The sequence below is a fragment of the Lolium rigidum genome, chromosome 7 (assembly GCF_022539505.1).
Source record: "Lolium rigidum isolate FL_2022 chromosome 7, APGP_CSIRO_Lrig_0.1, whole genome shotgun sequence".
Classification (NCBI taxonomy): domain Eukaryota; kingdom Viridiplantae; phylum Streptophyta; class Magnoliopsida; order Poales; family Poaceae; genus Lolium; species Lolium rigidum.
This window is the reverse complement of record NC_061514.1, coordinates 336,649,369-336,674,517: the sequence shown is the minus strand read 5'-3', so window position 1 is coordinate 336,674,517 and position 25,149 is coordinate 336,649,369. Positions and strand designations below refer to the sequence as shown.

The window sequence follows — 25,149 nt, the reverse complement described above, 5'->3', positions numbered from 1 at the left end:
CGCGGCGAAGATTTAGTTGAAGACTGCTCGGAACTTTATGCAAAGAAAATCTGCGAGCACATAGTCGGCGAGCTGCCGCTGCAGCCACAGTCTATGTCATTGGTGGATCTACAGCTCTGGGTCTTCAAGCTATTTCGGCTCCACCCAGAGACACAAGATCTCAAAATTAAGGGGTTCCTCAAACAACGAAAAACTGACCCGTATGACGAGGAAGAACCAGGCTGGTATATGGAGTACTGGCCGTGGGACAGTTGTGATTTTTTTTGCGACAAATCCTGGAGATCATTTGCCAATAAATTAAAGAGAAAAAGAAATGTGACGCAGAGGTTCATGTTGTATGTGCAAGCCTCTGAGATCAAGCACTACGACATCTTGCTCAAAGCAGTAAATGATGATTATTCTCAGCTGGTGACGGTTGTGTTGCCTGGGACAGAAAGCCTGGCAGGTAGTCGTTTCGGCTTCCACAGCCTTGTGGAAGACCTGACAATGTCAGCTCAGGAAATTGTAGGTAATCTCACTCGTCACTTGGGCGAGCACATTAGTCTTGCTGAGGCGTGGAGGGCAAAACAGGTAGCTCTGGAGAGGAAATTTGGTACCTTTTATGATTCACACAACTTTGCCCCGAGGTTACTGAAGGAAATAGCACGTAAGAACCCTGGTTGTTTTGTAGACATCAAGGATACAGAGGTTGCAGGGTGTAAAGATTTTCGAGTCCTCCAGAGTATGTTTTGGGCATTTGCACAGTGCTTACAGGCCTTCCGTACTTGTCGCCCTGTGCTATGCATTAAGGGCACACCACTATGCGGGAAATACCAAGGGGTGCTGTTGACGGCTGTAGCATTAGATGCTAATGATTCCTCAATTCCAGTAGCATGTGCTATTGTTGAGGCTGATACCAAGGAAAGCTGGCTGTGGTTTCTTAGGAATTTGGAGCAAGCAGTGGTGCATCAGTCTGATATTTGCATTATACACGACTACAAAAGGGATTTGATTGATGCCGTGGAGGTCCTTCTAACTTCTCGTCAACGAAAGTGGCGGAGAGCAGAAAGCCGGTGGTGCATGGAAGACCTTGCTGAGAACTTCTTTGCATATTTTGGAGACGAGAACCTGGTGATGATGTTCAAGAAACTTTGTCAACAGAATCGGCGCCATAAGTTCAGTAAAATCTGGAAGGAGCTAGACGAATTGACCTCCATATATATGGCGGAGAAAGAACATGGTGCTAGTGGGAAAACGCAGCAAGAATCAGTTGAGGATGGTGTGGCATTGCTTGAAGCAGAAAACCCATGCAACCAACCTGATCCAGTGGAGAATGTGAAGGAAGGAGATCATGCCAATGACAACAACAGAAAAATAACAAAGTTCTCTGACTGGATCCATCTGAAACCAAAGGAGAAGTGGTCACTGGCATATGACAGCGATGGAGCAAGATATGGCATCATGGGCAGTGATATAGCTGATGTATACAAGAACGACCCTATATTGAAAGGGATAACATGCCTTCCGATCAGTGCGATAGTGGAGGTGACATTTTTGCGCTTGGCAGAGTACTTCAAAAATGCAAGTGCTGCAGCAAACAAAGCGATCGGCAACCCATCAATCAACTTCCCTGAACGTGTCCAGGCTGACATGAATGTCAAAATGCAGAAAGCCGAGATGCATAAATACTTTCAGAAGTACACCGATTATGAAAGTGTTATTGGTGGGGAAGATGATCTGGCATTTACAGTTAAGGGAAGGAAGAGGGAGGTGACTGTCCACCTGAAGTCGGAGAATACCCTCAGGATGAATAAGTCTGAAGGATCCACAATTCGGAAAACTGCCACATGTACATGTAACAAGCCGCAGCTGCTTCACAAGCCTTGCTCTCATGTCATCGCCATCTGTTGTGAGATTGGGGTTAGCACTGCTACATACATGTCCCCATACTACTGCTTGCCCTATCTAGTTTGCACCTGGAGGCCAAAATTCAATGAGTTCCCGCACAACTACAGAGATGTTGCACCAGGCTACTTCAGAGATAATATACCAACTTGGATCCCAGACAAAAGATTGGAGTGTTGTCTTCCTGTTTGTCTGTTGTCGGACTGCGTACAAACTGCCGTGGTCGAGGAAGAGCAACAGGGCAGTACTGAAGATGGCTCAGTTGAATAGAATCAAGGAACCCAAGACGCGCTCAGAAGAACCCAGCCAAATCCGAGCTTCTAATGTCATCTGTCAGACTTCAATTTGGCAATGGGGCCCCATTCCCCGATCCCCGGTGGTTAATTCACCTATTAGGGGACGGTTTTGGTTAGTACTTTATCCCCGTGGGGGTCTTATTGGAGGCAAACTCTCCCCATTATGTAAGGTGGGGATGGATCTGTGTTACCACTATCCATACCCGATAACCGTGAAATCCCCGTTAGACACATGACATGCTGCACTAGGGTACAAGATAGATATGTATAGATACCAGAAAACCCTAACCCTATTGTGCTCACATTTCCCCTCCCGTCGTAGCCCCCAAATCCCAACTCCCAAACGGCTCGCCTCTCCTTCCTAAACTCATGTTCCAGCCAACCCGTCATCCTACCATGTTGTCATTTTATTTTGGGCTCATACTTACTAGCTAAAGCGGGATGGTTAACCGATGGTTATTTATTTACCCGATGGGGATGGGGATGGTAAAAGAACTGGCCCCATAACAGTTAATGGGGATGGGGACGGAGAAAATTTTCCTACACGGGAATGGTTATGGTTGAGCAATAACCAGTGGTTAGTGTCCCCGTTGCCATATTGAGTCAGACTCCAAGTTATTCATATTTTGGATGGTTAGTGTGTGTTAGCTGTTGTGTTTAAGCCTTTGTAAACGCTGAACCTCTACTATTATTAGCAGTGCTTCCATTTCGTACGGAAAACTGAATTTCTTAGTATTTCTTTTGTAGTCGGTTACAATCTGAAATCTGAACTTCTTGTTTGGTTTATATCTTGAAGCTTTCGTATGCTCGATTGCTAAATCATTCCAGAAGAGATCACTTCTTGGCTGATGGCATGACATACATACCAGTTTAGTCGGTTGAAGTGTCAGCAGAAGCTCTATACTGCTCAGGATTACTTCTTGGCTGATGGCGTGACATGCATACCAGTTCAGCTGATAAATTTGAGCTTCTAATACCATCTGTCAAACTCCCAAGTTAATCATGTTTTTGGACGCTTAGTATGTGTTGGCCGTTGTGATTAAGTTAATTATATGTAAACTATGAAGGTCATCATTATTTGCAGTGCTTCCATTTTATACAGGAAACTTAATTTCTTATTCCTTTTCTAGTTGGTTGCTAAATCATTCTAGGCGACATTACTTGGTTGATGGCATGAAATGCAATACAGTTCAGTTGATAAAATTGTCATTAGCAGTCGAAGTTTCTTTGAGCACACACTTTTCACTATTACAGTGAATGAAGATTTGGTAAGGACATGCTACAACCTGCAAGACATACGAGTTAACTGAAGATGGAAGTAGAACAAAGTGTCAGCAGCTGTGCAAGACCAATTTCAGTAGAACGAAGTGTCAAAAGCTGTGGAATACATTGATGTACACTAGAAACAGGCATGTAATATAATCTGATATAGACATCTCTTGACACCATAACAAATCAACCGGTTCTGATAGAGTTGAACCTGATAAAGCATGACTGATTAACCAAAACTTATATCTCAGAAACAAACCTTCGACCAAGTGACCTTCAGTAGTATCTTATAGTTACCACATGCGATTTCCTCTACGTCGTAACCATTGCGCCTTGGCGTAAACTCAACAGTGCAGACAGATAACTCATCACCATCCAGGGCAGCAGCAGCTACAGTCAACCGCAGCCGCTCATCGACAGAGACCCCTACTATGCTGCGTGCCATTTGCACAACTCCTTTATCGACAGCGGTTAGTATGCCATTCACTTTACTATCATGTAGCATAATGTCAAGTGGAACGTTTGTGGTGCAGGCATGGATTTTCCCACGGAAACCAGCTGGTCCGTCATGGATCCTGACCTCAACAGTGCCCTCCACCGCGTTCCTAATAAATATGTAGCTCAGATCCAATATGCTGTGCATGCTGACAAGTGTTTCCATTTGAACGTTACGCTCGGTTGGATATGGTAGCCTCATGACACCATCCAACTCCATCAAGCCTTTACTGAGCCTTTCATCCTTGACCTTCATCCCATGCACGTCCTTGACCTTTAGATCAATTTCGAAGAATATCCAATCACAGAACAATAATCCTCTCTTTGGGCCAGTCAAAATCAATGAGTCGTCCTGCAAAACAAAAGTGAACAAATAAATTCCTGGCATTTTTTCGAGGTTTATATAGAACAATATCTGCTGTGGGGTTTGCGTTCCTGTTTGAGTGACAGGATACATATCAGGTGCATTTCATGTTCTCGTATTATGTACTCGCTCCGATCCATAGTAAATGTTGAAACTTTAATTCAATTTAGTCCAAATTTGAACTAAAGCCCTAACACTTATTATGGATCGAAGGGAGTACTACTTTTCTAACTGTGCAGGGTTTGTAGGACAATAGAACTGAAGAAGAACGGAAGAGTTGCCAAATCACAGGCCTACTAAGACAATTCTCTACGGGGATACGACATAACAGTTGCTCTACAATTAACATAATATGAAACAGATATTGGCACAGTAAACGAACCAGACTAGTTATTAGTACAACAATAGACAAAAGCAAAATCAGGTTTATGGATAAATAACTTTTAGAATAAGTCATTTATAGAATGGAGGATGTCCTGAATGATTTCACTATAAAAGTATAAATACATATGAGTACAGTAAGAATGTGATTTCATTAACATGCATATGCTTCTATGAATTTTGCATTTTATATATAAGATGACTAATAATGAGAAATTACAAATACGAGAACTACACTGCTGGCATATTACCTCTCTAGAGGTGCATTGGACATTTTATACGGAAAATGATAGTAGTAATACCTTTGAGCTGATGAGCTGGCAATTGTCCTTGCCACGTCGGAACATATAGATGCATTTGCGATCAAGACTGTCCCTGACTATGATTGTACCATAGACATGGAGTGGGTAGCCATAGTCAGAGGACACAATCTTGACTGAGACAACATTCATGGTGTTAGGCAGGTAGAAACCCTCAGGGAAGACTTTGTCTGTATATACCATTGGACCAACAGGCGCTGTCAAAATAGAGGGAATACCGTTTCAAAGTGAGGAAAAGATGGGTCCATTCCGAACAGAATGGAGTGGTGGTACTCTTTGCTTTTCGAATAAATTTAGAGTAAATGCTAATTAAGCGAGTATGGGGTAAATATGTAATCACGGAAATTAATTTTCATTCTAGAATGCATACGAGCTAGCAGACATCACCAATAAGGAGCCATATGAAAGTTGATGGTGCAGGGTAACCAAGACAAGGATCGAAAAGAAAAATTAATAGGGAAAGAAACTCACATTCCTCGTCGAGGTCAAGGTTGATGTCGCGTCCTCTGCGATAGGAGTAGCGGGTGTAGATGTATTCCCGCTTCTTGGGGTCGTACTCGCTGAATCTCGGGTCCAGAGGGTTCATTCCCTTATCCTGCTCCTCGTCCTGATCCACCTGCTGCGGCTCCTCATTCTTCCACAGTCGCTCATCCGCCTCCCTGTCTGCTGCGACGACCGCCATGGACGAAGAATCGCCGCCCGCCATGGAAAGTTAGGGTATTGAGATCAATCATAAGTGAACGAATTGCTGCTCGCTCAGATTGGGCCGGCCCACTTCTATTTCTCAGGGTTTGCAACGTGAGCGAGAAAGGGCTACAAAGTCCATTTGTTTTTTAACTTGGCCTTATATTAATTAAATCACAGTGTTATGATTACAATCTCGCAGATAAATCCAACACGCAGGAAGGTAGACCCAAGCAACACATGCCCCACTCAACACGCTACGCCCAATTCTAGCCAGAGCATTAGCCACTTCATTGCAAGTACGATGAACTTTAGAGAAGGTAAAAGGGAACAAAATTGAGAACCAACCTGAGGTTGGATGGCTAGGAGGGTGGTTGTACTCCCAGCCCACCAGAGTTCAAACCCTAGGTTTGACATCTGTGTGTCTCATAACGGCGGAATATTCATTCAGTGGGAGGCGACGTGCGTTCATAGGGGTGAGTGTATGCGCGTGTATGTGAGCGTCTACGTTTGTACTGTGTTTCTCAAAAAAAAAAGGAACAAAATTTATTCCCTCGGCTCCGACGATTAAAGGTGTATTTTATTTGGTTACGATAAGCTTATGGCCAATAATTATTTTTTACTATGTGACACAATCACTATAATAGCAAAACACTTTTAAGAACGAATTCAGTGACACAAATTTCATGTCATATGATGTTCATTAAGCAATTGTTGCTCAAGTACTTGTGTTAACAAAACAGAGTACGCCTTACTTTTAGGAGCAAATGGGATTAGAAAGCAATATCAGTTGTTTACCTACCTTCTCGATGCGGAACCTCCAAGTCCAGACAACTAATATTGAGAGGGGTCGCAAATGTGAAATAGATTTCGCTTTCGCTGCAATTCTGAAGTTCGAACGTCCACATCCCTAACAGGTTCAAAAGGTGGTGGAAGACCTTCAACAACGGTGTCACTGTCGACGAAGGCGATGATGATGAGGACGTGGTAAACCCTGACTACGGACATGACAACGAGGAGGAGGCCTTCAGGTTCAAGGAGGAAAAGGAGAATGTGGGTGCGGATGGTCACATCCATGTCCTTGTCCGCCTAGAGGTTTGCCGAAGGTGAGAAGGGCACCCTCTCCTCCGATGCCTAGTGAAGCGTCAAGGCTGGCGGCTGCTAGCTTCTATGGTCGGGCACACTACGTCACAAGATGGAAGCCTAGGTCGGCCTCTACCGTCACGAATTCAGTAGAAGATGCCTCTAATGCATCGATGTCGTGCCACCCGCTGCCACATCAAACACAACACCCCTGAGGTGGAAGATTGCGCCGGAGAGGTCCCGTCCATGTCGGCGGCACAACATTCTGTATAATCCGGTCGACATGGCACAAAGGCAACAACATCATGCATCGCAAGAGCATGGAGTACATCTACGACGAGAAAGGGGAGTTGCGGATCCGGTCATGCCAACGAGTTTGCGGTTGTAACATGTTCCAGCAAGCCTACAGCATGTCGGATATGCCTAGCGAAGACCCTGTCGCATTCTTGAACTGTGTTCTTGGAATAGATAAATAATATTATCAATCGTATCAATGACATTTATATTTATCAGTTGTAATGATTTGCATACACAAGGATACTCGTTTGGTGTCTGTACATCACAGCAAAGAAACCGCCAACATGCCAGCATCAACATCTTTTAACCGAATCATGTATACTCATCACTCATTCTTCAGTTAAGTAGCAAAAACAAAATCCTACATTGCAAGATTGAATTCCGGTGAGGTCCCTCCATTTGCTCATCCAGCATGTCAAAATGTTTGGGAAATGATTCGACGTGTCTTCAGATGCACCTACACCTTTACCCCCGTTCCGCGCCATGGTCTTCTATCTAGCTGGCACTGCATTGCCTTTGCTTTTGTTTAGGCTGAGGGCACTTTAAACATGAGGGTATAACAATAACAACAGAACTTAAGTTGAGCTAAATATACCTCTGTTAAGGAGCGCGCTCCAGACAGTAACCAAGGGTGGAGTTGTAAGAAAGCCTTCAGTATTCATCTAAGTTATCACTGACAATACATGACACTGTAGTGAGGAAAATTACGGAAACGGTGAAAAGAACGACAGTGGTTTGAAGAAAGAAAAATGGAACTAGAATACAAAAGTAAACATTCCAGTCCTAAATGTTTGTGTCAGTTCTAAAGATTCTAGCATTATGGGCGGTATGTTACATGATGGACTAGCTTGATTTGTGACAATTACCTCGCCCTGTAATCTTTGGATCCTCTCTGCTTCTTCTCTGATACAAACAAGGTTGGCTTTGATCTCTTTGCAAATCCTTCCTTCTAGTAGCCTAACTGGAACCCAGAGCTTAGGCTCCAGCTCTACCACATAAGAAAGTGTAGTCTGAAATTCGTGGCCCACTGAAACCGGAGCGCCTTCATCAATAACATCATTGACCTACACGGGATCAAAGTGCCAACCAGATCACCAAGCTGCCATTTACAAAGAAATACAGCCTCACATTGTCACTGGTCGAAAGTGAAGTTTCGTGGTGTCACTGGTCAAAATGCAGCCTTAAATTGGTGTCACTGGTCAAAATGCAGCCTTGTAGTAGTGTTACTGGTTACCTAATCTACCATAAACCTACACAACCATCAATTGCCAACCACCTGAACCTAGAATACTACAGCCCCAAGTATAATATCAAACACACTTCGTTTGGTCACATGCGAATGTTAGGGCATCTACAACGCCGACGCTAATATGGGCGCTTAGAGTGCAAAAAATAATAAATTTATATTATATTATATTCTAGACGTTCTGGCTCCCGACGGCAGATGGTAATGACGGGCGCCTAACTGTCCAGCCGTTTCACCCGTTTCCTCCACGCTACTCGATACAGGGTAAAAAATGGCTAAGGGCTCGATGCCAACCGGTGGACATGGATCACCGAAAAAAGATATATAGTTAAGCGATGAATCAAGTGATTCTATAGGCAAGTGAACTTTCTATTTCCGGAATGCCAATGAACCTATGCTTTCAAATACACGATATTTTCATGGCTTAGCCAATGGAAGACATCGGAAAAAACGTATTCATTCTCTTATCCAAGATGAAGGGGTCATTGAAGGGCACGAGCAACTCAAATCATACATAACTAATTATTATAAGGTTCTGTTTGGACCTCCGGAGGAAAGTTCTTTCTCCCTTGATGAGAGTCGAACGGAAGATATACCTCAAGTTTCTCCAGAAGAAAATGGTCTCTTAACCGCACCTTATTCTGAGGATGAGGTTAAGAAGGCAATTTTCCGGATGGAATGCAATAAAGCACCGGGTCCGGATGGTTTCCCAGCGGAGTTTTACCAAACTTTACGGGATACTATTAAATTGGATCTTCTAGATTTGTTCAGTGATCTTCACACAGGACAACTAGAACTATTTCGTCTAAATTTTGGTGAAGTAATTTTGTTACCGAAGATTAATGAGGCAAAAAGGATTCAACAATATAGACCTATTTGCCTCTTAAACGTCAGTTTCAAGATTTTTCACGAAAGTGGCCACCATTAGACTTAATACGGTTGCGGATCATGTTGTCCAACCTTCTCAGACTGCTTTCATGCAAGGAAGGAACATTCTTGATGGAGTGGCAGTTCTGCATGAGACGGTTCATGAGATGCATTCCAAGAAACTTAGTGGGGTTATTTTAAAATTAGATTTTGAAAAGGCTTATGATAAGGTCAAATGGTCTTTCTTACAACAGACACTCAGGATGAAAGGTTTTTCTCCTGAGTGGCGTGCTCTTATTCACGATTTTGTGTATGGAGGTAGCGTGGCAATTAGGGTCAATGATGACACCGGCCACTATTTCCAAACACGCAAAGGGTTACGCCAAGGAGATCCGCTATCACCAATGTTATTCAACATTGTAGCGGATATGCTTGGCAATACTCATAGAGCGCGCCAAGTCGATGGTCAAATTGAGGGTGTGATCCCACATTTGGTTGATGGGGGTCTATCTATCCTTCAATACGCCGATGACACAATTATTTTTATGGATCATGATCTCGAAAAAGCTCGTAATCTCAAATTAATTTTAGCGACTTTCGAGCGGTTGTCGGGATTGAAAATTAACTTCCATAAAAGTGAATTGTTCGTTTCGGTGATGCCCAAAACGATATGACTCAATATACAGAGTTGTTTGGTTGCGGGCAAGGCCATTTTCCTATTGGGTATTTGGGTATTCCGATTCACTATCGGAGACTTACACTTGCTGAATGGAAGATTGTGGAAGAAAGATTACAGAAACGCCTTAGTAGTTGGAAAGGTAAATTGTTGTCCCTAGGAGGAAGATTGGTACTCATTAACTCGGTACTAACAAATATGGTACTGTATATGTTATCATTCTTTCTTACGCCGAAAGAATTCTGCATAAACTCGATTATTATCGATCCGGATTCTTTTGGCAAGGGGACGACGAGAAAAGAAATATCGATTGGTTAAATGGAGTATAGTTTGTAGTCCTAAAGATCAAGGCGGACTTGGAATTCATGACCTGGAGGTTAAGAATTCCGCTCTGCTAGGTAAATGGCTTTTTAAGCTTCTTGCGAGAATGGGACTTGGCAAACTATTCTTCGGAGAAAGTATATCGGCTCGAAGACGCTCTCCCAAGTGGTTTGGAAACCCGGAGACTCTCACTTACGGGCTGGTCTCATGGCGACGAAAAATATTTTCTTTCGTCATGGTACTTTTCTATTAAGAATGGAGCACGGATACGTTTACGGGAAGATGTTTGGCTGGACAATGCTTCCCTAAGTGAACAATATCCTGCTTTCTATAGTATTGTTCGTCGTAAAGGTGATACCATTGCTACCGTTATGGCTACCTCACCACCGAATGTGACGTTCAGACGGGTTTTACTTGGACAAAGGCTAACAGCATGGAATACTCTAGTTCAGCGATTGGGTGATATTCAATTATCTCCTGAACCGGATGAATTTAGATGGAATCTTCATGTAGATGGATCTTTCTCAGTCAAATCTCTATACAATGCAATCCTTCATTCGATTTACCGAGTTGATAATAATAAGAAAATTTGGAAGATGAAGATACCATTAAAAATAAAGATTTTTGGATGGTACCTTCGTCGAGGAGTTATTCTCACTAAAGATAATCTTGTTAAGCGGAATTGGCACGGAAGTTCGCGGTGTGTTTTCTCGTCATCATGATGAAACTATCAAACACCTATTCTTCCAGGTGCGGTTTGCGAAATCTATATGGTCGATCATCCAAGTAGCGTCTACCCTGTATCCCCCGACTAGTGTGGCAAATGTCTTTGGCAATTGGCTTCACGGTGTTGATTCAAGGTTTAAGTTGCTTCTTAGGGTGGGGGCGCTAGCGATTATCCGGGCGCTATGGCTAAGTAGAAATGACAAGATTTTTAACGATAAAAACTGTTCTTTGTTGCAGGTCATCTACAGATGTACAGGTATTCTCCGTTCATGGTTACCTCTTCAGCGGGCGGAGAATCGACCTATTTACGGAGGTCTGTACACGGTTGGAGGCTACGGCGAGGGATACTTTTTCCCTACATGGGTGGCAGTATAGTCTACGGATTGCAGCTCCACCCTCTCCTTAGGCGCTCTAAGGTTCATCGTTTCGGGATGTATTTCGCCTTTTTTTATGTTTTGTTCGTACTGGAGCCTTGAACAGCTGTGTGCATCCTGGTTATGCAGAGGCTGGATGTAATTGCTTTTCACAAAGTAATAAAACATCCTTTATCGAAAAAATGAACCTATGCTTTCTACTAGGCTAACAATTTGACTCATCCATCGTCATTGCATCACAGAATGTAGGGGTATAATTTTGTTTGACTTTGCGATGGCACTTGTGGAATTTGGAATTGTGACCAAGAACAACAGGGCATCATCATGTTACCTCCTCGACAGACCATTTACCCTCGAAGACCTTGAAGTCGCCCTCGACCATGTTGAATGCGATCTCCCGCCTCCGCGCCCCGGCCTGGAGCACCTCCATCTCCCCCTCGTAGCAGTCTATGGTGCCCCTGGCGTTGAACTTGAACCCCAGCGCCAGATCCTGCTCCCCGACCTGCACAGACCAAGCCCGCCATCCATCCATCTATCACAACAGCTCACCCACACACATCCAACCTGCTCGACGAAATGCGGACCTGGTAGAGGCGGGCGAAGGCGGCGTCCTGGCGGAGGAGGCGGCACTCGGAGAGGCCCGTGATGAAGTCCGCGAGGCCCTCGTAGTCGGTGAGCGTGGCCCAGACGGCCTCCAGCGGCGCGCCGACGCGCACCCGCGCGCGCACGACGCGCCGGTTCTTCTTCCCCGGCAGCTTGCGGACCTCCATCTCGAACCCGTATCGGTCGTCCCGGTCCGCCTGCTCCTCTCTTTCGGCGCTGTGCTCTTCGTCGTCGGTGGCTTCGGGTGCCGGCGAGGGCGAGGAGGAGATCCGGTGGGGGTTCCGGGATGGGGCGGGGCGGGGGACGAGGCGTAGGCCGGGGGGGAGGCGCGCGGGGATACTGGTGGTGGTGATCGGGAGGTGGGAGCGGAGAGGGTGGAGGCGGCCATGGGAGGAGCGGGAGAAGCAGCAGGAGGCGGACGACGCCATGGCCATGGCAGCCAGGCAGCTTCCTTCCCTCTTTTCTTTCTTCCTAGTTCCTACACGCGTTGAGGTTTGGCCTTTTGTCATTTCTTTCGGTAGTGATCGTGACACGTAAACGCGATATACTCCCTCCGTGCAGAAATGTAAGACGTTTTCGGTTTCACGGTCAAATAAAATCACGTTACGAAACATTTGAAGTTTCCCGTTCTGCCCTCCGTCCCGACAGCTCCACGCCTCCACCACTCCACCCTCTCCGCCGCACCCACTCTGCTCCACCGACAGCGCACGACGCTGCTAGTCTCCCGCCGCCCATCCCCACGCGGCCGGGTCGCTCCTGTCTCCGCCCCTGCCTTCCCTCTCCGTGCCGCCCCTCCATGGCCCGTGTCGCTGCCTCTCCATGGCCCGCATCGTCGCCGCCCCTCCATGGTCAAAGTTTCCCTTTTTTTATGTCGTCGATCTGCGGGGAAAGACGATGGCCGACGAGTCGCGGCGGGGAGGGAACTTCCCGTGCTGGAGGCGCTCGATCTGGAGAGGCCAGATCTGCAGCGGCAGTGCTCGACGGTTGCATCAGTGCTGGATCTTCTTCCAGGTGGCTTGGAGAAGCAGGCAGATTGCGGGGATGATTGCAGGACGGCTCCTACATCACCGGAGTATAGGGAAGACGCTGCCTGCGCCTCGGAGCACCGGGCCGCCGTCAAATTCAACTTCTCCGACCAGCACGACGACGAATGCCACCACCTCGACCAGTAAGTCCATCTTCCCTGAACTGGATGATCAACAAAGATGATTGTCGTTATCATTAGGCTGCCATTACCCTTTTCAGCTACTTGCTGTAGTTGTTGAATGAATTGCAATTTTAACAAATATGGATTAAATCTTTAAATCAATAACCATGCTTAACTACTTACAGCTGATGTACCCTTTTGGATGCAGATCACCGAGAATGTGTACAAGGAGCTGGTGCCTAGCACCAAGAAGCTACGCTTCTCACTACCATACCTTGTCCTGGCTTTCCCTGTCTACCTTGTAAGAATCATTGTGCTCTGAATCCTTAAGTCTCAACTGAAAACTGCACTGAATCTAACTTCTCCAATGCTTTAATGTTTGCAGTGGTACAGAAGCCCTGGAAAGAACGGTTCGCATTTCAACCCAAGCAGCGATCTGTTCACCCCCAACGAGAGGCGTGATGTGATCAACTCGACCACTTGCTGGTTCACGGTGATTGCGCTCCTCATCGCAATGGCGTGTGTGTTCGGACCGATGCCGCTGCTCAAACGGTATGCTGTCCCATATGCTGTAAGCAACCATGCAGAATCTGCATCTGTTAACTGTTTTGTTAGTAGTACTTGCTTTAAGTCACTCGGACTGAGCAACTAAGTGAATGTGACATCATCTGATGTTCATGTAAAACAGGTGTTTGTGATGTGGCTTGATTTGGTGAAGTACCTTCACCACCATGGTCACCAGGGCCTCCCTTGGTATCGTGGCGATGTAAGTGCTATATAAATTCACTTTTTTGTTGAGGAAAGTATACTAATTAATTGCAAGTTAAGTATTAAATGAATAACATCTGCTTGTACACTGCATCTTTTTCTTCTTGCTTGTATTGTTAATATTCAGTAACTACTTACTCCATATTTCGGTGATGATTGCATTGTGATAATTAGTGGAGTACTCCATATTTCTGTGAATTTTTTGAGTATATGAGTACTCTGAGTATGCTGCACTAGCAAACTTTTATTACAGTAGTTTGGTCTAACTCAGTGACCTCCACCAACTTCAGAGCACAATTTTCATTTCTCCATGATTTTTTTGTTTATCCGTATCTTGGGCTTGGATAGTCCTGGCCCTCTAGTTTGCTTGTGCACTTGCGATAGTGAATTTTTTGGTAATTCACTCAAAGCTGCTATTTCCAGCATGCATGGCATCGACAGTAGGTTTGTTTGTGTTACTATAGGAATTCAAGGGCTATGTATGGGACTGGGAGGCCTTGACCAACAGGGCTTCTCCATGAAGCGGGGCGTTCTCAGTCTTGGGCTTGTCCGCTCCACAAGGCTATGTGTCTAATCTGAATTTTTGCAGTCAGCTAACCTGTTCTTCTACTTGCAACAGTAGGTTTTATCAAGCACTACTGAACCCCACCATTTCCACTGCTTTGTGCTTGTTTACATCTGTTAATTTCTCTCATTTTCTGTACACGAAAGGGAGCTTATGATTTTGGAGTACTGTTCTCAGCTGAGTTGTTCATGCTTTGTGCTTGTACTGTAGGGAGTGGATATTGTGATTGTGTTGTAGAGTAGATACTGTGCTTTTTTATGTCAACTAATCTGTTGATTGCTTGAGCACTTGTATTATTTGCACAAAAGTACTTCAGCACTTGTATTCCTCGCACAAAAATACTGGCACCAATGGGAATATGTCACATAACAAATGACACCCTGTTCCTCTCTGTTATTCTCGAACTGTTTTCAATATTCAATGCATAATTTACTTACAAACATGAACTATGCAAATATTCATGACACTGTTTTTAACAATACTCCATCACAACTAAGCAAGCACAAGGAGTATTAAGGTCTGGAAGCAGAGGTTTTGACTTGCAGGTGGATTATTAACTTCCTCTTCTTGTTCTTCAGGTGTACTAAATTTAAAATCTGGAAGCACCATTGTTCTTGAGGCACGACGGGTTCAGGCGCCTCGACGACCTTGAGAGCAGGCGGAGCTGCCAGCGAGCTGAATGGGAGCCGTTGACATTATCAAGGAGATGAGATGATGCTTCCGGCGAGCTGAGCCAGCGCAGCTGCCGAGAAGCCTGGAGGTTCCCCGAGCATGGAGGTGCTGCGTATGGTGATTGGTGTTGCCGGCGGTACGGCGCTCTGCTGGCTGGTTGCTCGGCGTGCATGGACGCCGACTACTGGCTGGGGGCCGGCATGGCGCTGCTGCTTGGGGCCCGTGGCCGGCCTCCGGGAGGTGTAGCTGGGCGGTACAACTGCCGGCAACGCCCGAGAATTCTGCTCTTTGGCGCCGCGCGCAGATGGATTTCGACGGCGCGCGGATGGATTGGAAGGGCGTGGGCGGGGATGGATTCGGGTCATGGGTGGATCCGCAGGGGGAGGAGGTGCTGGCTCGGGCGTTTGTGGCTGAGGACGACACCGCCGGGATCGGGATCGAGGAAGACGAAGCTCGGATCCAGAACGATGAGATCTAAAATTAGGGGTAGCGTTGTCTTTTCACAGGCTTTTCACCTGGTCGGAAAAATACTAGAACGTCTTACATTTCTGCACGGAGGGAGTACTACGCATATATTTCTGGCTACCTAGGTCCAGTGCTCCCTTATTTTTAAATTAAAATTTGAAAATTATTCTTTACGCAGTATTAGAAAACTATAACAAAATTATGAATATACTAATATTCTTAAGGGTGTACCGAGAAATTCAAGGCCCCCTCCAGGTTGAACCCAAGAAGAGAAACTAGCCCCCACATCCCTCCTGGAGGCAACACGGGGGAAACCCTAAATGCCACAGCCGGCAGGCTCTCCCAGCGTCGACCCCTCCTCACTGCCGCCGAAAGGATCCATCAGGCAAAGCCCGGGTGGGGATGGTGGTGGCGTCTCTCTCCCCGAACAGTGGCAGCGCGTTGGGTTCTAGCAGCGTGGAGTGGCGGGTTCCCGGTGGCTGGCGCGTCTCGAGGCTCGACCTCTTCTCGGGGTGGTGCCCCTGTTGCTGTGGACGACATCTTCGGGCTCAAACGGGGTTGTGGGGTTCCGTCCATGAAAATAAGCACATGAAGGGCCGGTTGGCCGGAGGTCTCTCCCACCCATTCCCACTAGCCCGAACCACTCGGGTCAAGAGGGTCCAACCAAGGGCAAATATGCTCAGGCTGGCCGGACCACTCCGACCATTAATCCAAGTAGACATCACATAGTGGAGGGACTTAGCCGGAATTTGGCTGGAACTGGCTGACGCATTAAAGCTGGAGTATCCGACCCGGCCGGATATTCCGCCCTGCAGAGTATATGACAGCCAAAATTCAGAGACGCTTTCTTCACCATTACTCATCGACACACAAAAAAACCTAGAAACTTACACACTAGGCCCTAGCGTAGAATAAGGTCTTCAAGAATAAGGTTTTCAATGTCGATCTTCTTGCTTTTGGTGCTTTTAAAACCGTCTTGTGTTGTCAACGGTAAAAAAAAAATCTCGTGTCTTCAACGAACACACTAAACTAAGCGGAATAGAGACTTTGTTCTATCACATAGTGTAGGAGTCAGGATCGGAGGAGTTGCCGTACCATTGTTAGGGCATGTACAATAATAAAAAAAAGAAACATCTTCTCTTAGCCCTCCACGTTATCAAGAGAAGGAAATGAATATAAGTCGTAAAATGTATTATCTTCTATTGGCATGCCTAACAATTAACAAAAGTAATTAAATTTTAATAGGAAATTATATTGCTAAGGGAAGACATGTTCGTACAATGGTAAAATGAGGTGTGCTTCGGTGCGCACCCTCTCCAAACTCGCGACTTATCGCCGAAGGGGTACGGTGGTCCCGATTTTGTTTTTTTTGTGCTGCCCGCCGAAACCCATATCCAAGCCCAGTGCAAGACTCGTATGAGTATACGGGGCCCGGGCGTATCTATACGGACGACCCCACGTGGGTGGGTCCCACGTGCTAAGCTAATCACCGTGATTAGCTCCCATTGCATGCATCGTTTTCATCGGCACGTCTCGGAGATCCGATCGAGCTGTTCCACGCCGTCGCTAGGTTGAACGCAAGCGGTTGTTGCCGGCCCGGCCGTCGGCGGTTGTTGCCGGCACGTCCGTCGCCGCCGGTGGTTGTTTCGCACGTCGACGCCGCCGACCGCGCGCGAAGCCCCCCGCAGATCGACGACCTTGGAAAGGCGCGCCACCGGCTCGGCATCTTCCCCGCTAGGGTTTAAAATTACAGGTACCATGACTTCATCTTGTAGCATAGTAAGAGGAAGCAATTCTGCCGGTTTTTCAATTCTAATTATGGTCCAATACTACGGAATATGGAGAACTCTATATACGGTATGATTGAGGAACAAAACGAGTACGTCGGCTATAATTCCGATGACTGCGAAATGGAGGATAATTTGCGGCACGAAGCCGAGCTGGAGCGAAGATGAGTTTGATGTGAGCCACTATTTTTCATTTCGATTACCGGCAGTCCAAGCATCATCAAATTATATATGGTTCCTCATGTCATAATTTATGCAGATTGCGTACGATGAATTTGATAATGTTGACAACCATAGCGAACACACGGACGATCAAAATGATGAGAACCATGGTGAACACACGAGACAGTCTAAATACTAGTGAGGTATGTGTAGTGACTCATACAGTGACATAAAATGATGCATGGAATGATGGCAATCTGTAAAATTTACGGTTACTAAATTTCGAAATGCATTAATAAATTTCAGGAACAATTTGACACGCAGCTTGAGTACGACTATTACGGTGAATCGACTTGGACACGGGCCACACCGATGATGTGGAAGGTGCATCGGTTCACGAGGATTACGTTGACATGAGCCGAGTTGTTATCTCTTTTTTATCGAGTCTTATATAGCTGGAACACATAAATTTATAGTTTTAATTAATGCCTACGTTTTCTACTTGCGGGCGACGCCGGGCGCTAGTCAGCTCGAGAAACCACACAAAGGTAGCAATGGCAATGAATATCCCGATAGTGATCGGGATTTATACTTGGATGATAAAAGAGATGACTTTTATTTACGAAGCGGCAGCATATTCTTTCTACAACGAGATATGCTAAAGATTATGGGTTCGAGCATCCGGCTTGACCAGGTTAAGCGGTTTGATGATGGAGTAATTCGGTTAAGGCGTTTTGTGTGTTCCGGACAGGGCGGACGTCCCAAAAACCAGCCGACCACGGAAGGCCGTGTATATAGGCACGGACACTGAGTCTCGGCTGCGGCTGCAAGGCACGTTTGGTGGTCAAGTTTGATGGAAGAAGCTGGTTTTACGGGTTGTTGAAGATTTTCGTGACAAACATAACCATGACCCAGCTGAACCATGTCGGACTCCGTTTCTTCGGTCCCATAGGACCATCAACGACGCGCGAGAGATCCGAGATATTATCAATGGGATCCATGGGAATCGAGAAGCACCTCATTATGAGAAAATTCATTGCGAGCTCCGGTTCATTTGTCGGTGTTGGATTCACAAGAAAGGATTTGTACAACATGTGCTCTAGGGAGAGGAGGAGGCTGCTTTTTGACGGTGACGCTACCACAGCCATCCGCATTATGTCAAAGAGGAAAAAGAGGGACCCTGAATTTTTCTTTGAATATGACGTTGATGAAAAAGGCCGTACTGAAGCACATGTTACGGTGTGATTCCCGATCACGTAGGGATTACCGGGACTACGGAGATGTGCTCGGTGTTTGATAGCACATACAAGATGAATAAATATAAGATGCCATTTGTTCCTTTTGTGGGCTTGAACAACCACCGTAGGACAACGGTTTTTGGGTGTGCCATCCTTTCAAGTGAGAATGAACAAACATATGTTTGGCTTCTAAAGACTTTCCTCAAAGCGATGTGTCAACGAAGCCAAAGGCGTAATCACGGATGCGAGATGCCGTGATGATCGCCGCAATCGGCGAAGTATTTTACGGTGTGCCGCATCGCATCTGCAGCTTCCACATTGAAAAAAATATGGAGATGCATCTACCTAACAAGTCACCGAACGAGTTCAGGACTCTTTTGTATTACACCACCTCGGAGCAAGTATTTGAGGAGCGATGGCATGCATTTTACGAGAAAATGGCAATCCCCAAAAACCAGAACATGGATGAAGAGGATGTACACCAAGAGGAAACTTTGGGCTGCGGCGTATCTCTCTCAAGGATTACAGTCTGGGTATGAAAAGTAACCGGCGTAGTGAAAGTTTAAACTCTTGTACGCACTTGCACCTAGATGGGGAAATGACAATTGTTGATATGATTATGCACTACGACAACGCAATTGTCCGTCTCCGTGAGAACGAAGCCCACGGCGACTGCACGGCTTCACGAGACTACACCGGTGGCAATTACTAATTTCGGAGAACTAGAGGTTCTTCGCTGCAAAAATCTTCACTCCTGCTTGTGTTCTATATTATTCAAGGTGAGCTTTCAAAGATTGGCGGCATAGAGATCTTAGAAAAAATGCAGGCAGGAGACTCAAACATCTTCATTGTGGCATGGAGGAATCATGTAAGGACCAGGTTCTACGTGGAATATAGACCCAAGGAGGCGAGAAATTATAAGGTGCAGTACTGTCAAAGGATGATTAGAAAGGGGATCCCTTGCAAGCACATACTTGCATGTGCTGCATTTCTTGAAATTTACTGAAATTCCACAATGTTGTGCTCTACGACGATTCACAAAAAATGCCGGGTTAGGGTTGCCATCTAAACGCACCGGCGACATGTTTGGGTGGGGTTAGTCGGGGCACGAGGAGCGGATGAAATACGGCGGGATGAATATTAAGGTATCACGAGGCTATGCATATTGCATTAAACAATTCGAGAGGAATATGATCTGCTGAACGGTACCATTGATGGCATAATTTCTAGAAGAGAAGGGTATGCTAAAGGTAAAGCATATGGTCCCCTCGAGGTCGGTGCATGAAAATGAAGATGCTAGTGGACCATGCGATATTGTTGTTGGTGATCCTTTGAAAGTGTCCACTAAGGGTGCACCTAGGCAAGAAGCGCAGAAATCTCCAATGACTAAAAATGGAAGACCACTAGGACACAAGGAACGCGAGGTGCGAGTGTGCGGGGCATGCCAAGGAGAAGGGCATAACGAAGAAACCCAATATGCATATTTCATCCGAAGTAAGTTTTTCTGCCATTTTGTTTCATATACTTTAAAAGATTCATATGAGTTGTTGTGTAATTTTATGTCTGTGAACATGTGCAGGAATGTCTTGCAGCGAGGAAGGGTAGTTCTTTCATAGTTATCTAAAGGGCGATAAATTTCCTTAATTATGAATGGGACGACTATAGCTTTGTATTTGATGGAGTTGTTAATGTTTGCAACGTACTTGATGTTTTTATTTTGTACTTGATGTTCTTAATTCTACTGGTGTTCTTTTGTAAAAATGGCAAAAGACATTATATATTGTGAAGTAGGCATTTCCTTATAATCATCATAGCATGCATGTACAAAGATAAAAATAATTGCATACTTTCGATAATGGGAAATAAAATCAATGTTACAAAATTTTGTAGATAATCTTAACCGAATAAATATTGTTTACAACCGAAGACAATTAAAAATTCAATATCACATGTGTCCGGAAACCTTCGCGGGAGCAAACCGAACAGTCACACTATCAAATTTATATTTTCTTGGTCTTTGCTAGCAATCTCACTTTGTTTTTCACCTTCTCAAGAATGTTGTGTGGTGATAAAACAATGTTTGCAACTGTACTTTCTCTCGATTCATCGACTGTGGCCTGCCAAAACATTATAAGGTGTTATACACATGGGTTGTTAACATTGTTAAAATTAACCGAGTGCATGGAACATAGTATAGCCAACCTGAGAAACCGGGCAAGTCATCTGATCTCCGTCCCGGTGCTCCATACATTGCAATACCCATAATCCGCATGAATTGCTGGTATATAATGTGACAAAATTTAAATGTGTCCGCATATACAAAACCGACTTTCTTTATGTGTAATGCAATATAGGTACTTACTCATCGGTTTGCTTAGGGATGTCATATCTTTTAATAGGCCATTCTTCGACATCCGGATATTACGTGTCACAAGTATTGTTTGCTTGTTGTATGTCTGTGAAATTTGCCCAATCTACGAAACAACAAATATATTACTGCACGAGACATGAGAAAGTACACAAAGACATGTGTGTAGAGAGTGTAATACCAAGTCTTCCACAACTGATTTTGACACCCCTAAACCAAACGAGAGGATCAAGGACACTGGAATTCCTTCTTCTTTGTATGCATGACAACGAGTTACGTAATGAGTTTTCCGTATGTTCGGTGCGAAAAATGTCTACAAGAGAAGGAAAAAACTTTGTCAATTATCATATTATTTTATTCTAATTTCGCATGAAACATTGAAAGAAAGTGCTTGTTACCTTCTCACGCTTGAAATATTCATCCATAACCCTACCTAAGGCTCCTGGTCTTGTAACTACCTCATCTATATTTCTAATAGTGTATTTTTTCTGTATTGTTTTTACGCTTGTTCAAGGAGATAGTTTGTCCTCCACGCGGGACATAACATTCGATCGGACCCAACACGGAGAGACAAATACCCAATAGCGGCATCAATAATCTGATAGCAACAACAATATTTTCAAATTCAAATAGTTTAATTACGAGTATAACGCAAACTTTTGGTTTTGAAGACTTACACTATCGAGATAGCCATTCGTGCGCAAGAACGACGTTAAGATTTTACGAAGACAAGCTGGCGCCATATTCATTCTTGTACACTCCTTTAGATGCTTCTTTTGGTAGCTTGGATATTGTTTTAACATATAAAGTGGCGGCTTCTATTTCTGTTGTGTTGATGCTGCTGAAGATACCCCAACTTCATGTTCCGCAAACAACCACTGATGCACATAATAGTAATAACATATGTGTTACGGGTTGCGGCATCATTTATTTGCCAACAAAGAAATAACGAATAAATGGTGTTACCTTTCTTTACACGGCTTTGACGTTTTGCTCTAGGTTTCGCGACCACATATGGTGATCCATATTTTTGATTCGTCGTCCGTTTCCTTTTCCCTCCAACTTGTACCGCCACTGCGTTTCTCCTTCTACCATTACTATTTGCACACTTTGCTTGTATTGCCCTTCTTCCTACTAGCCTCTCGTCCCATTGTTTCAACACTATGAGTACTCATAACTTCATGTTCACCGTCATGTAGGTCATCATCATACATCCAGCATTCACCTTGGTGGTAGATCTTGCGAAAATGTCATCCGGGCAACATATATCCGAGGATGATGCCGGTTTTGTGGTATCATTTAAGATAAAAGGATTATCTTGTGTACCCTCCGTGTTACCGAGGTTTCCTGGTGTGACGTACACATTATCTCCTGCCTCCGGCACCCCATTATGCTTAGGAGGTGTGACAAACTTACCGAAGTCTTTGTTACATTGCTAATTAAAGCATCTAACTCGTCAAAAGCTGTTCTTGTACATGAATTCTTTCTTAGATGAATCATCGATGTGAATAGAAGTGTCTTCTTCCTCATCTCCTCCTTTATCGACTACGATCCTTCAACCGGTTTGTACATGACACCATTCTTATTTAGCATTTTTAGAACTTCCTGCAAAACAAGTAGTACCATAATTATTCATTACTGATAATGTAAAACTTTCGTGTTCGTAAAATGTATGGCTCCTCACCTCTGCACATCTCTTTGGTACAAGTGCTAATTGTGTGTCAATGTGATCCGTCAGTTCCTTCTTCAAACTTTCCAATAGTATGTCCTTGTTACTACGCCTCTGTCTCGAACGTGTCGAACGTGACTGTTCACCATTCTGCGATGTGTTCTGCTTTGTTTGCGCACTGGCATTGGCTTGAGGTGTAAGATCATTAATAATCTGCATGTCAAATTAGAAAACAAATGGCATAAATTAATATAACAACACAACATCGACTATGATATAATGTAGCTAGAAGTAGTGATAAAAAAACAAAACCTTCACTTTGCCTCTCCCACGACCATTTGCATAGTCGTACTTGCGACCTCCTTTACGCTTCCGCTTCGGTCCGAGTTTTTCATTAGTGGCCTAATAGACTTGTGTGGAATATACGTAGGATCATCCACGACTACCACCTTTTCCCGAGTATAGTAGCTACAAACAACACATTTTAAATGAAATAAGTTTCAAATTGTCACATACATCAAATATAGTGCTAATCATGTTTGCATACCTGAGTGAGACAAAGATTTCCAACCGGCCATCCCCTACCTTTTGCTTGCTGATCTTGTGTAAGCGAGACAAATTATCGAGGAGGTAGCGCAATGTGAAGTGATTCCGAGTTAATTTGAAATATTCTAGGAACATCCTCCACTAAACAATAGTGATCTCTATCGGCTTGTTTTTGGGCCGGATAGGCGCCGAACCGTGCCAATTAGCACAAGCACTGCTTTCCGCACAAAGTCATCATCGGAAGCTTTCTCTCTCGTATGTCAGCAATCAAGTCGGAAATAACTAGATTTCCACTAGACTTGCTTGAGATAACTAGGCGGTATTTTCCTTCTACTTGTTAGACATTCTTGATCAATTATATCAAAAGCGGAAAAACCCTCATTACGTAGACCATAAATGCATTCTATGTCTACGAGAGGTTGCGATTATCGCTCCTGCCTTGTCTTGTACGACGAATGTCTCGGTTTTAGTATCATATAGCTCTATCATAAATCTAATCATATTTGTGCGCGTGGCGAAGGCTGGCGGTTGCAACATCGTCCGCAAACTAGTAGAGCTAAACCTCGCACGTTGAGGTCTGAGAAAGTGGCTACGAGATTCGTCCACAATGTGTGGTCACAATAGACCGGGCCATCTAATTCATCCATTCTGCAAATAACATATACAAACAACAATTATTGCCGACATAGAAAATCTCCTAATAACCATCTACAGCGTAAATGTCAACCTAAAACTTACACGTCCGGCAAAGAATGAAGGTTTAGATCAAGCGCACTCTAGATCAAGTGGGCGAAAGGATCGATGATAAACGAGATTGCAAACGCGCGCACCTGGAAGGCTGGAACACGGATGTTGCCGTCGTTAGATTGAGCTGTAGGCTCCGCCGACGAAAGGACTCCTATCTTCTCCGGACGGCGATGGAAGGCGACGTTGACTTGAAGAAGAAATCGTGGGTAGTTACACGTTGTGCGTCCGACGTGCCGCTAACTAGGGCATCTGCTGTTAATACTATAATTAGGCAAGCTCTCGATGGATATCTGGGCCAGCCCGTTAGTACCCAGCCCATACACGGAGGCCACTCTATGCATGTTTTTCTCAAAAAAAAAAAAACTCTATGCATGTGATAAGACACTGCTTTGCATTCGGCGGACGAATCGATAACTTACTTCTCCCTCTCTCTTTTGGAGCAACAATATATACATGTTCAAAGGTGCTGATCACCTACAAGCATACCATGGTTCCGCATGGCACCACACAACAATGGCTTGTAGCTAGTACGACGGTGCAAAATATTTTTTAATTACGATTTCAATTGTTTGTAACGAAGAATTTTTAAAAAAATATGGTCTTTTTTGCACATTACTAGATCTGCAATGCACATAATTGACATATCTATAGTGCTCTATCGAGTGGGGCATCAACAAATTTCACAATGCTACAACCCTCATACAACACTTGTAGAGAAATAAGCTGGATATAATTAATAAGCATTCACGATCGAACTCTTCACACATTGTCATAAAAGTGAGAAACCATTAAAAATGACATAAATGTGCACCATACTAAAAGTGTACCAACGGACATGACATAAACAAAAAAATTTAGATAGCTATAGTAGTCTTCATGAGCGAAGTACGAGCCGGGCTGCTCTCACACACGATCAAGCATAATCTTCGAGACCACCTTCTCCTTGCTTACGGAACCGGAACACGTATTTCTGATTTTTCTTCATGCCATTACTGCCTCACCACATCCATCCGGTGTGATGTTATCATGGCACCTCCTTTTGGTACTCCTTTCACCGTTGACATGTTCATCACCATCGTAACTCACGTAACATTGGCACTGGAGAGTAAAGCTTTATGGTTCTTTGGTA

General features: G+C 44.6%; 3 protein-coding genes and 1 long non-coding RNA gene across 11 annotated transcripts; 1 reads left to right on the top strand and 3 right to left on the bottom strand.

The window, feature by feature from the left end:
• Nucleotides 1–3,680: 3,680 nt before the first annotated feature.
• LOC124670108 lies at nucleotides 3,681–5,611 on the bottom strand. The gene is made up of 3 exons (XM_047206612.1): nucleotides 5,481–5,611; nucleotides 4,992–5,206; nucleotides 3,681–4,296 (listed from the first exon to the last, which is right to left on the bottom strand). The coding sequence occupies exons 1-3, from the start codon at nucleotides 5,593–5,595 to the stop codon at nucleotides 3,697–3,699; spliced, it is 930 nt and encodes a 309-aa protein (XP_047062568.1). The 5' UTR covers nucleotides 5,596–5,611; the 3' UTR covers nucleotides 3,681–3,696.
• Nucleotides 5,612–7,314: 1,703 nt separating this feature from the next.
• On the bottom strand, nucleotides 7,315–12,342 carry LOC124678204. 8 transcript variants are annotated; one of them, XM_047214118.1, is made up of 5 exons: nucleotides 11,868–12,342; nucleotides 11,615–11,785; nucleotides 7,940–8,137; nucleotides 7,669–7,762; nucleotides 7,315–7,604 (listed from the first exon to the last, which is right to left on the bottom strand). In XM_047214118.1, exons 1-4 carry the CDS (start codon nucleotides 12,318–12,320, stop codon nucleotides 7,736–7,738), a joined length of 849 nt encoding a protein of 282 aa, XP_047070074.1. In that variant the 5' UTR covers nucleotides 12,321–12,342; the 3' UTR covers nucleotides 7,315–7,604; nucleotides 7,669–7,735. The 8 variants fall into 8 exon arrangements, with proteins under 8 accessions (XP_047070074.1, XP_047070073.1, XP_047070072.1 ...); XM_047214117.1 differs by having other exon boundaries at nucleotides 7,315–7,587; XM_047214116.1 differs by having other exon boundaries at nucleotides 7,315–7,578.
• On the bottom strand, nucleotides 8,671–11,608 carry LOC124678206. The gene is made up of 2 exons (XR_006994371.1): nucleotides 11,472–11,608; nucleotides 8,671–8,711 (listed from the first exon to the last, which is right to left on the bottom strand). It is a non-coding gene; the product is annotated as an uncharacterized LOC124678206 (long non-coding RNA).
• A 358-nt stretch (nucleotides 12,343–12,700) lies between the features above and the next one.
• Nucleotides 12,701–13,826, top strand: LOC124670143 (fatty acid desaturase DES3-like). The gene is made up of 4 exons (XM_047206643.1): nucleotides 12,701–13,054; nucleotides 13,242–13,334; nucleotides 13,419–13,604; nucleotides 13,722–13,826. The coding sequence occupies exons 1-4, from the start codon at nucleotides 13,037–13,039 to the stop codon at nucleotides 13,812–13,814; spliced, it is 390 nt and encodes a 129-aa protein (XP_047062599.1). The 5' UTR covers nucleotides 12,701–13,036; the 3' UTR covers nucleotides 13,815–13,826.
• The last annotated feature ends 11,323 nt before the right edge of the window (nucleotides 13,827–25,149 follow it).

Coding starts and splice junctions, on each gene's coding strand:
- LOC124670143 (XM_047206643.1), top strand. Junction 13,335..13,418: donor TGGCTTTCCCTGTCTACCTT/GTAAGAATCATT, acceptor TAATGTTTGCAG/TGGTACAGAAGCCCTGGAAA. Junction 13,605..13,721: donor GGTATGCTGTCCCATATGCT/GTAAGCAACCAT, acceptor CATGTAAAACAG/GTGTTTGTGATGTGGCTTGA.
- LOC124670108 (XM_047206612.1), bottom strand. CDS start 5,595: ATGAACCCTCTGGACCCGAGATTCAGCGAGTACGACCCCAAGAAGCGG. Junction 5,207..5,480: donor CCTTGACCTCGACGAGGAAT/GTGAGTTTCTTT, acceptor CTATTTTGACAG/CGCCTGTTGGTCCAATGGTA. Junction 4,297..4,991: donor GCCAGCTCATCAGCTCAAAG/GTATTACTACTA, acceptor TTTGTTTTGCAG/GACGACTCATTGATTTTGAC.
- LOC124678204 (XM_047214118.1), bottom strand. CDS start 12,320: ATGGCCATGGCGTCGTCCGCCTCCTGCTGCTTCTCCCGCTCCTCCCAT. Junction 11,786..11,867: donor CCTTCGCCCGCCTCTACCAG/GTCCGCATTTCG, acceptor TGGTCTGTGCAG/GTCGGGGAGCAGGATCTGGC. Junction 8,138..11,614: donor GTAAATGGTCTGTCGAGGAG/GTAACATGATGA, acceptor GATCCCGTGTAG/GTCAATGATGTTATTGATGA.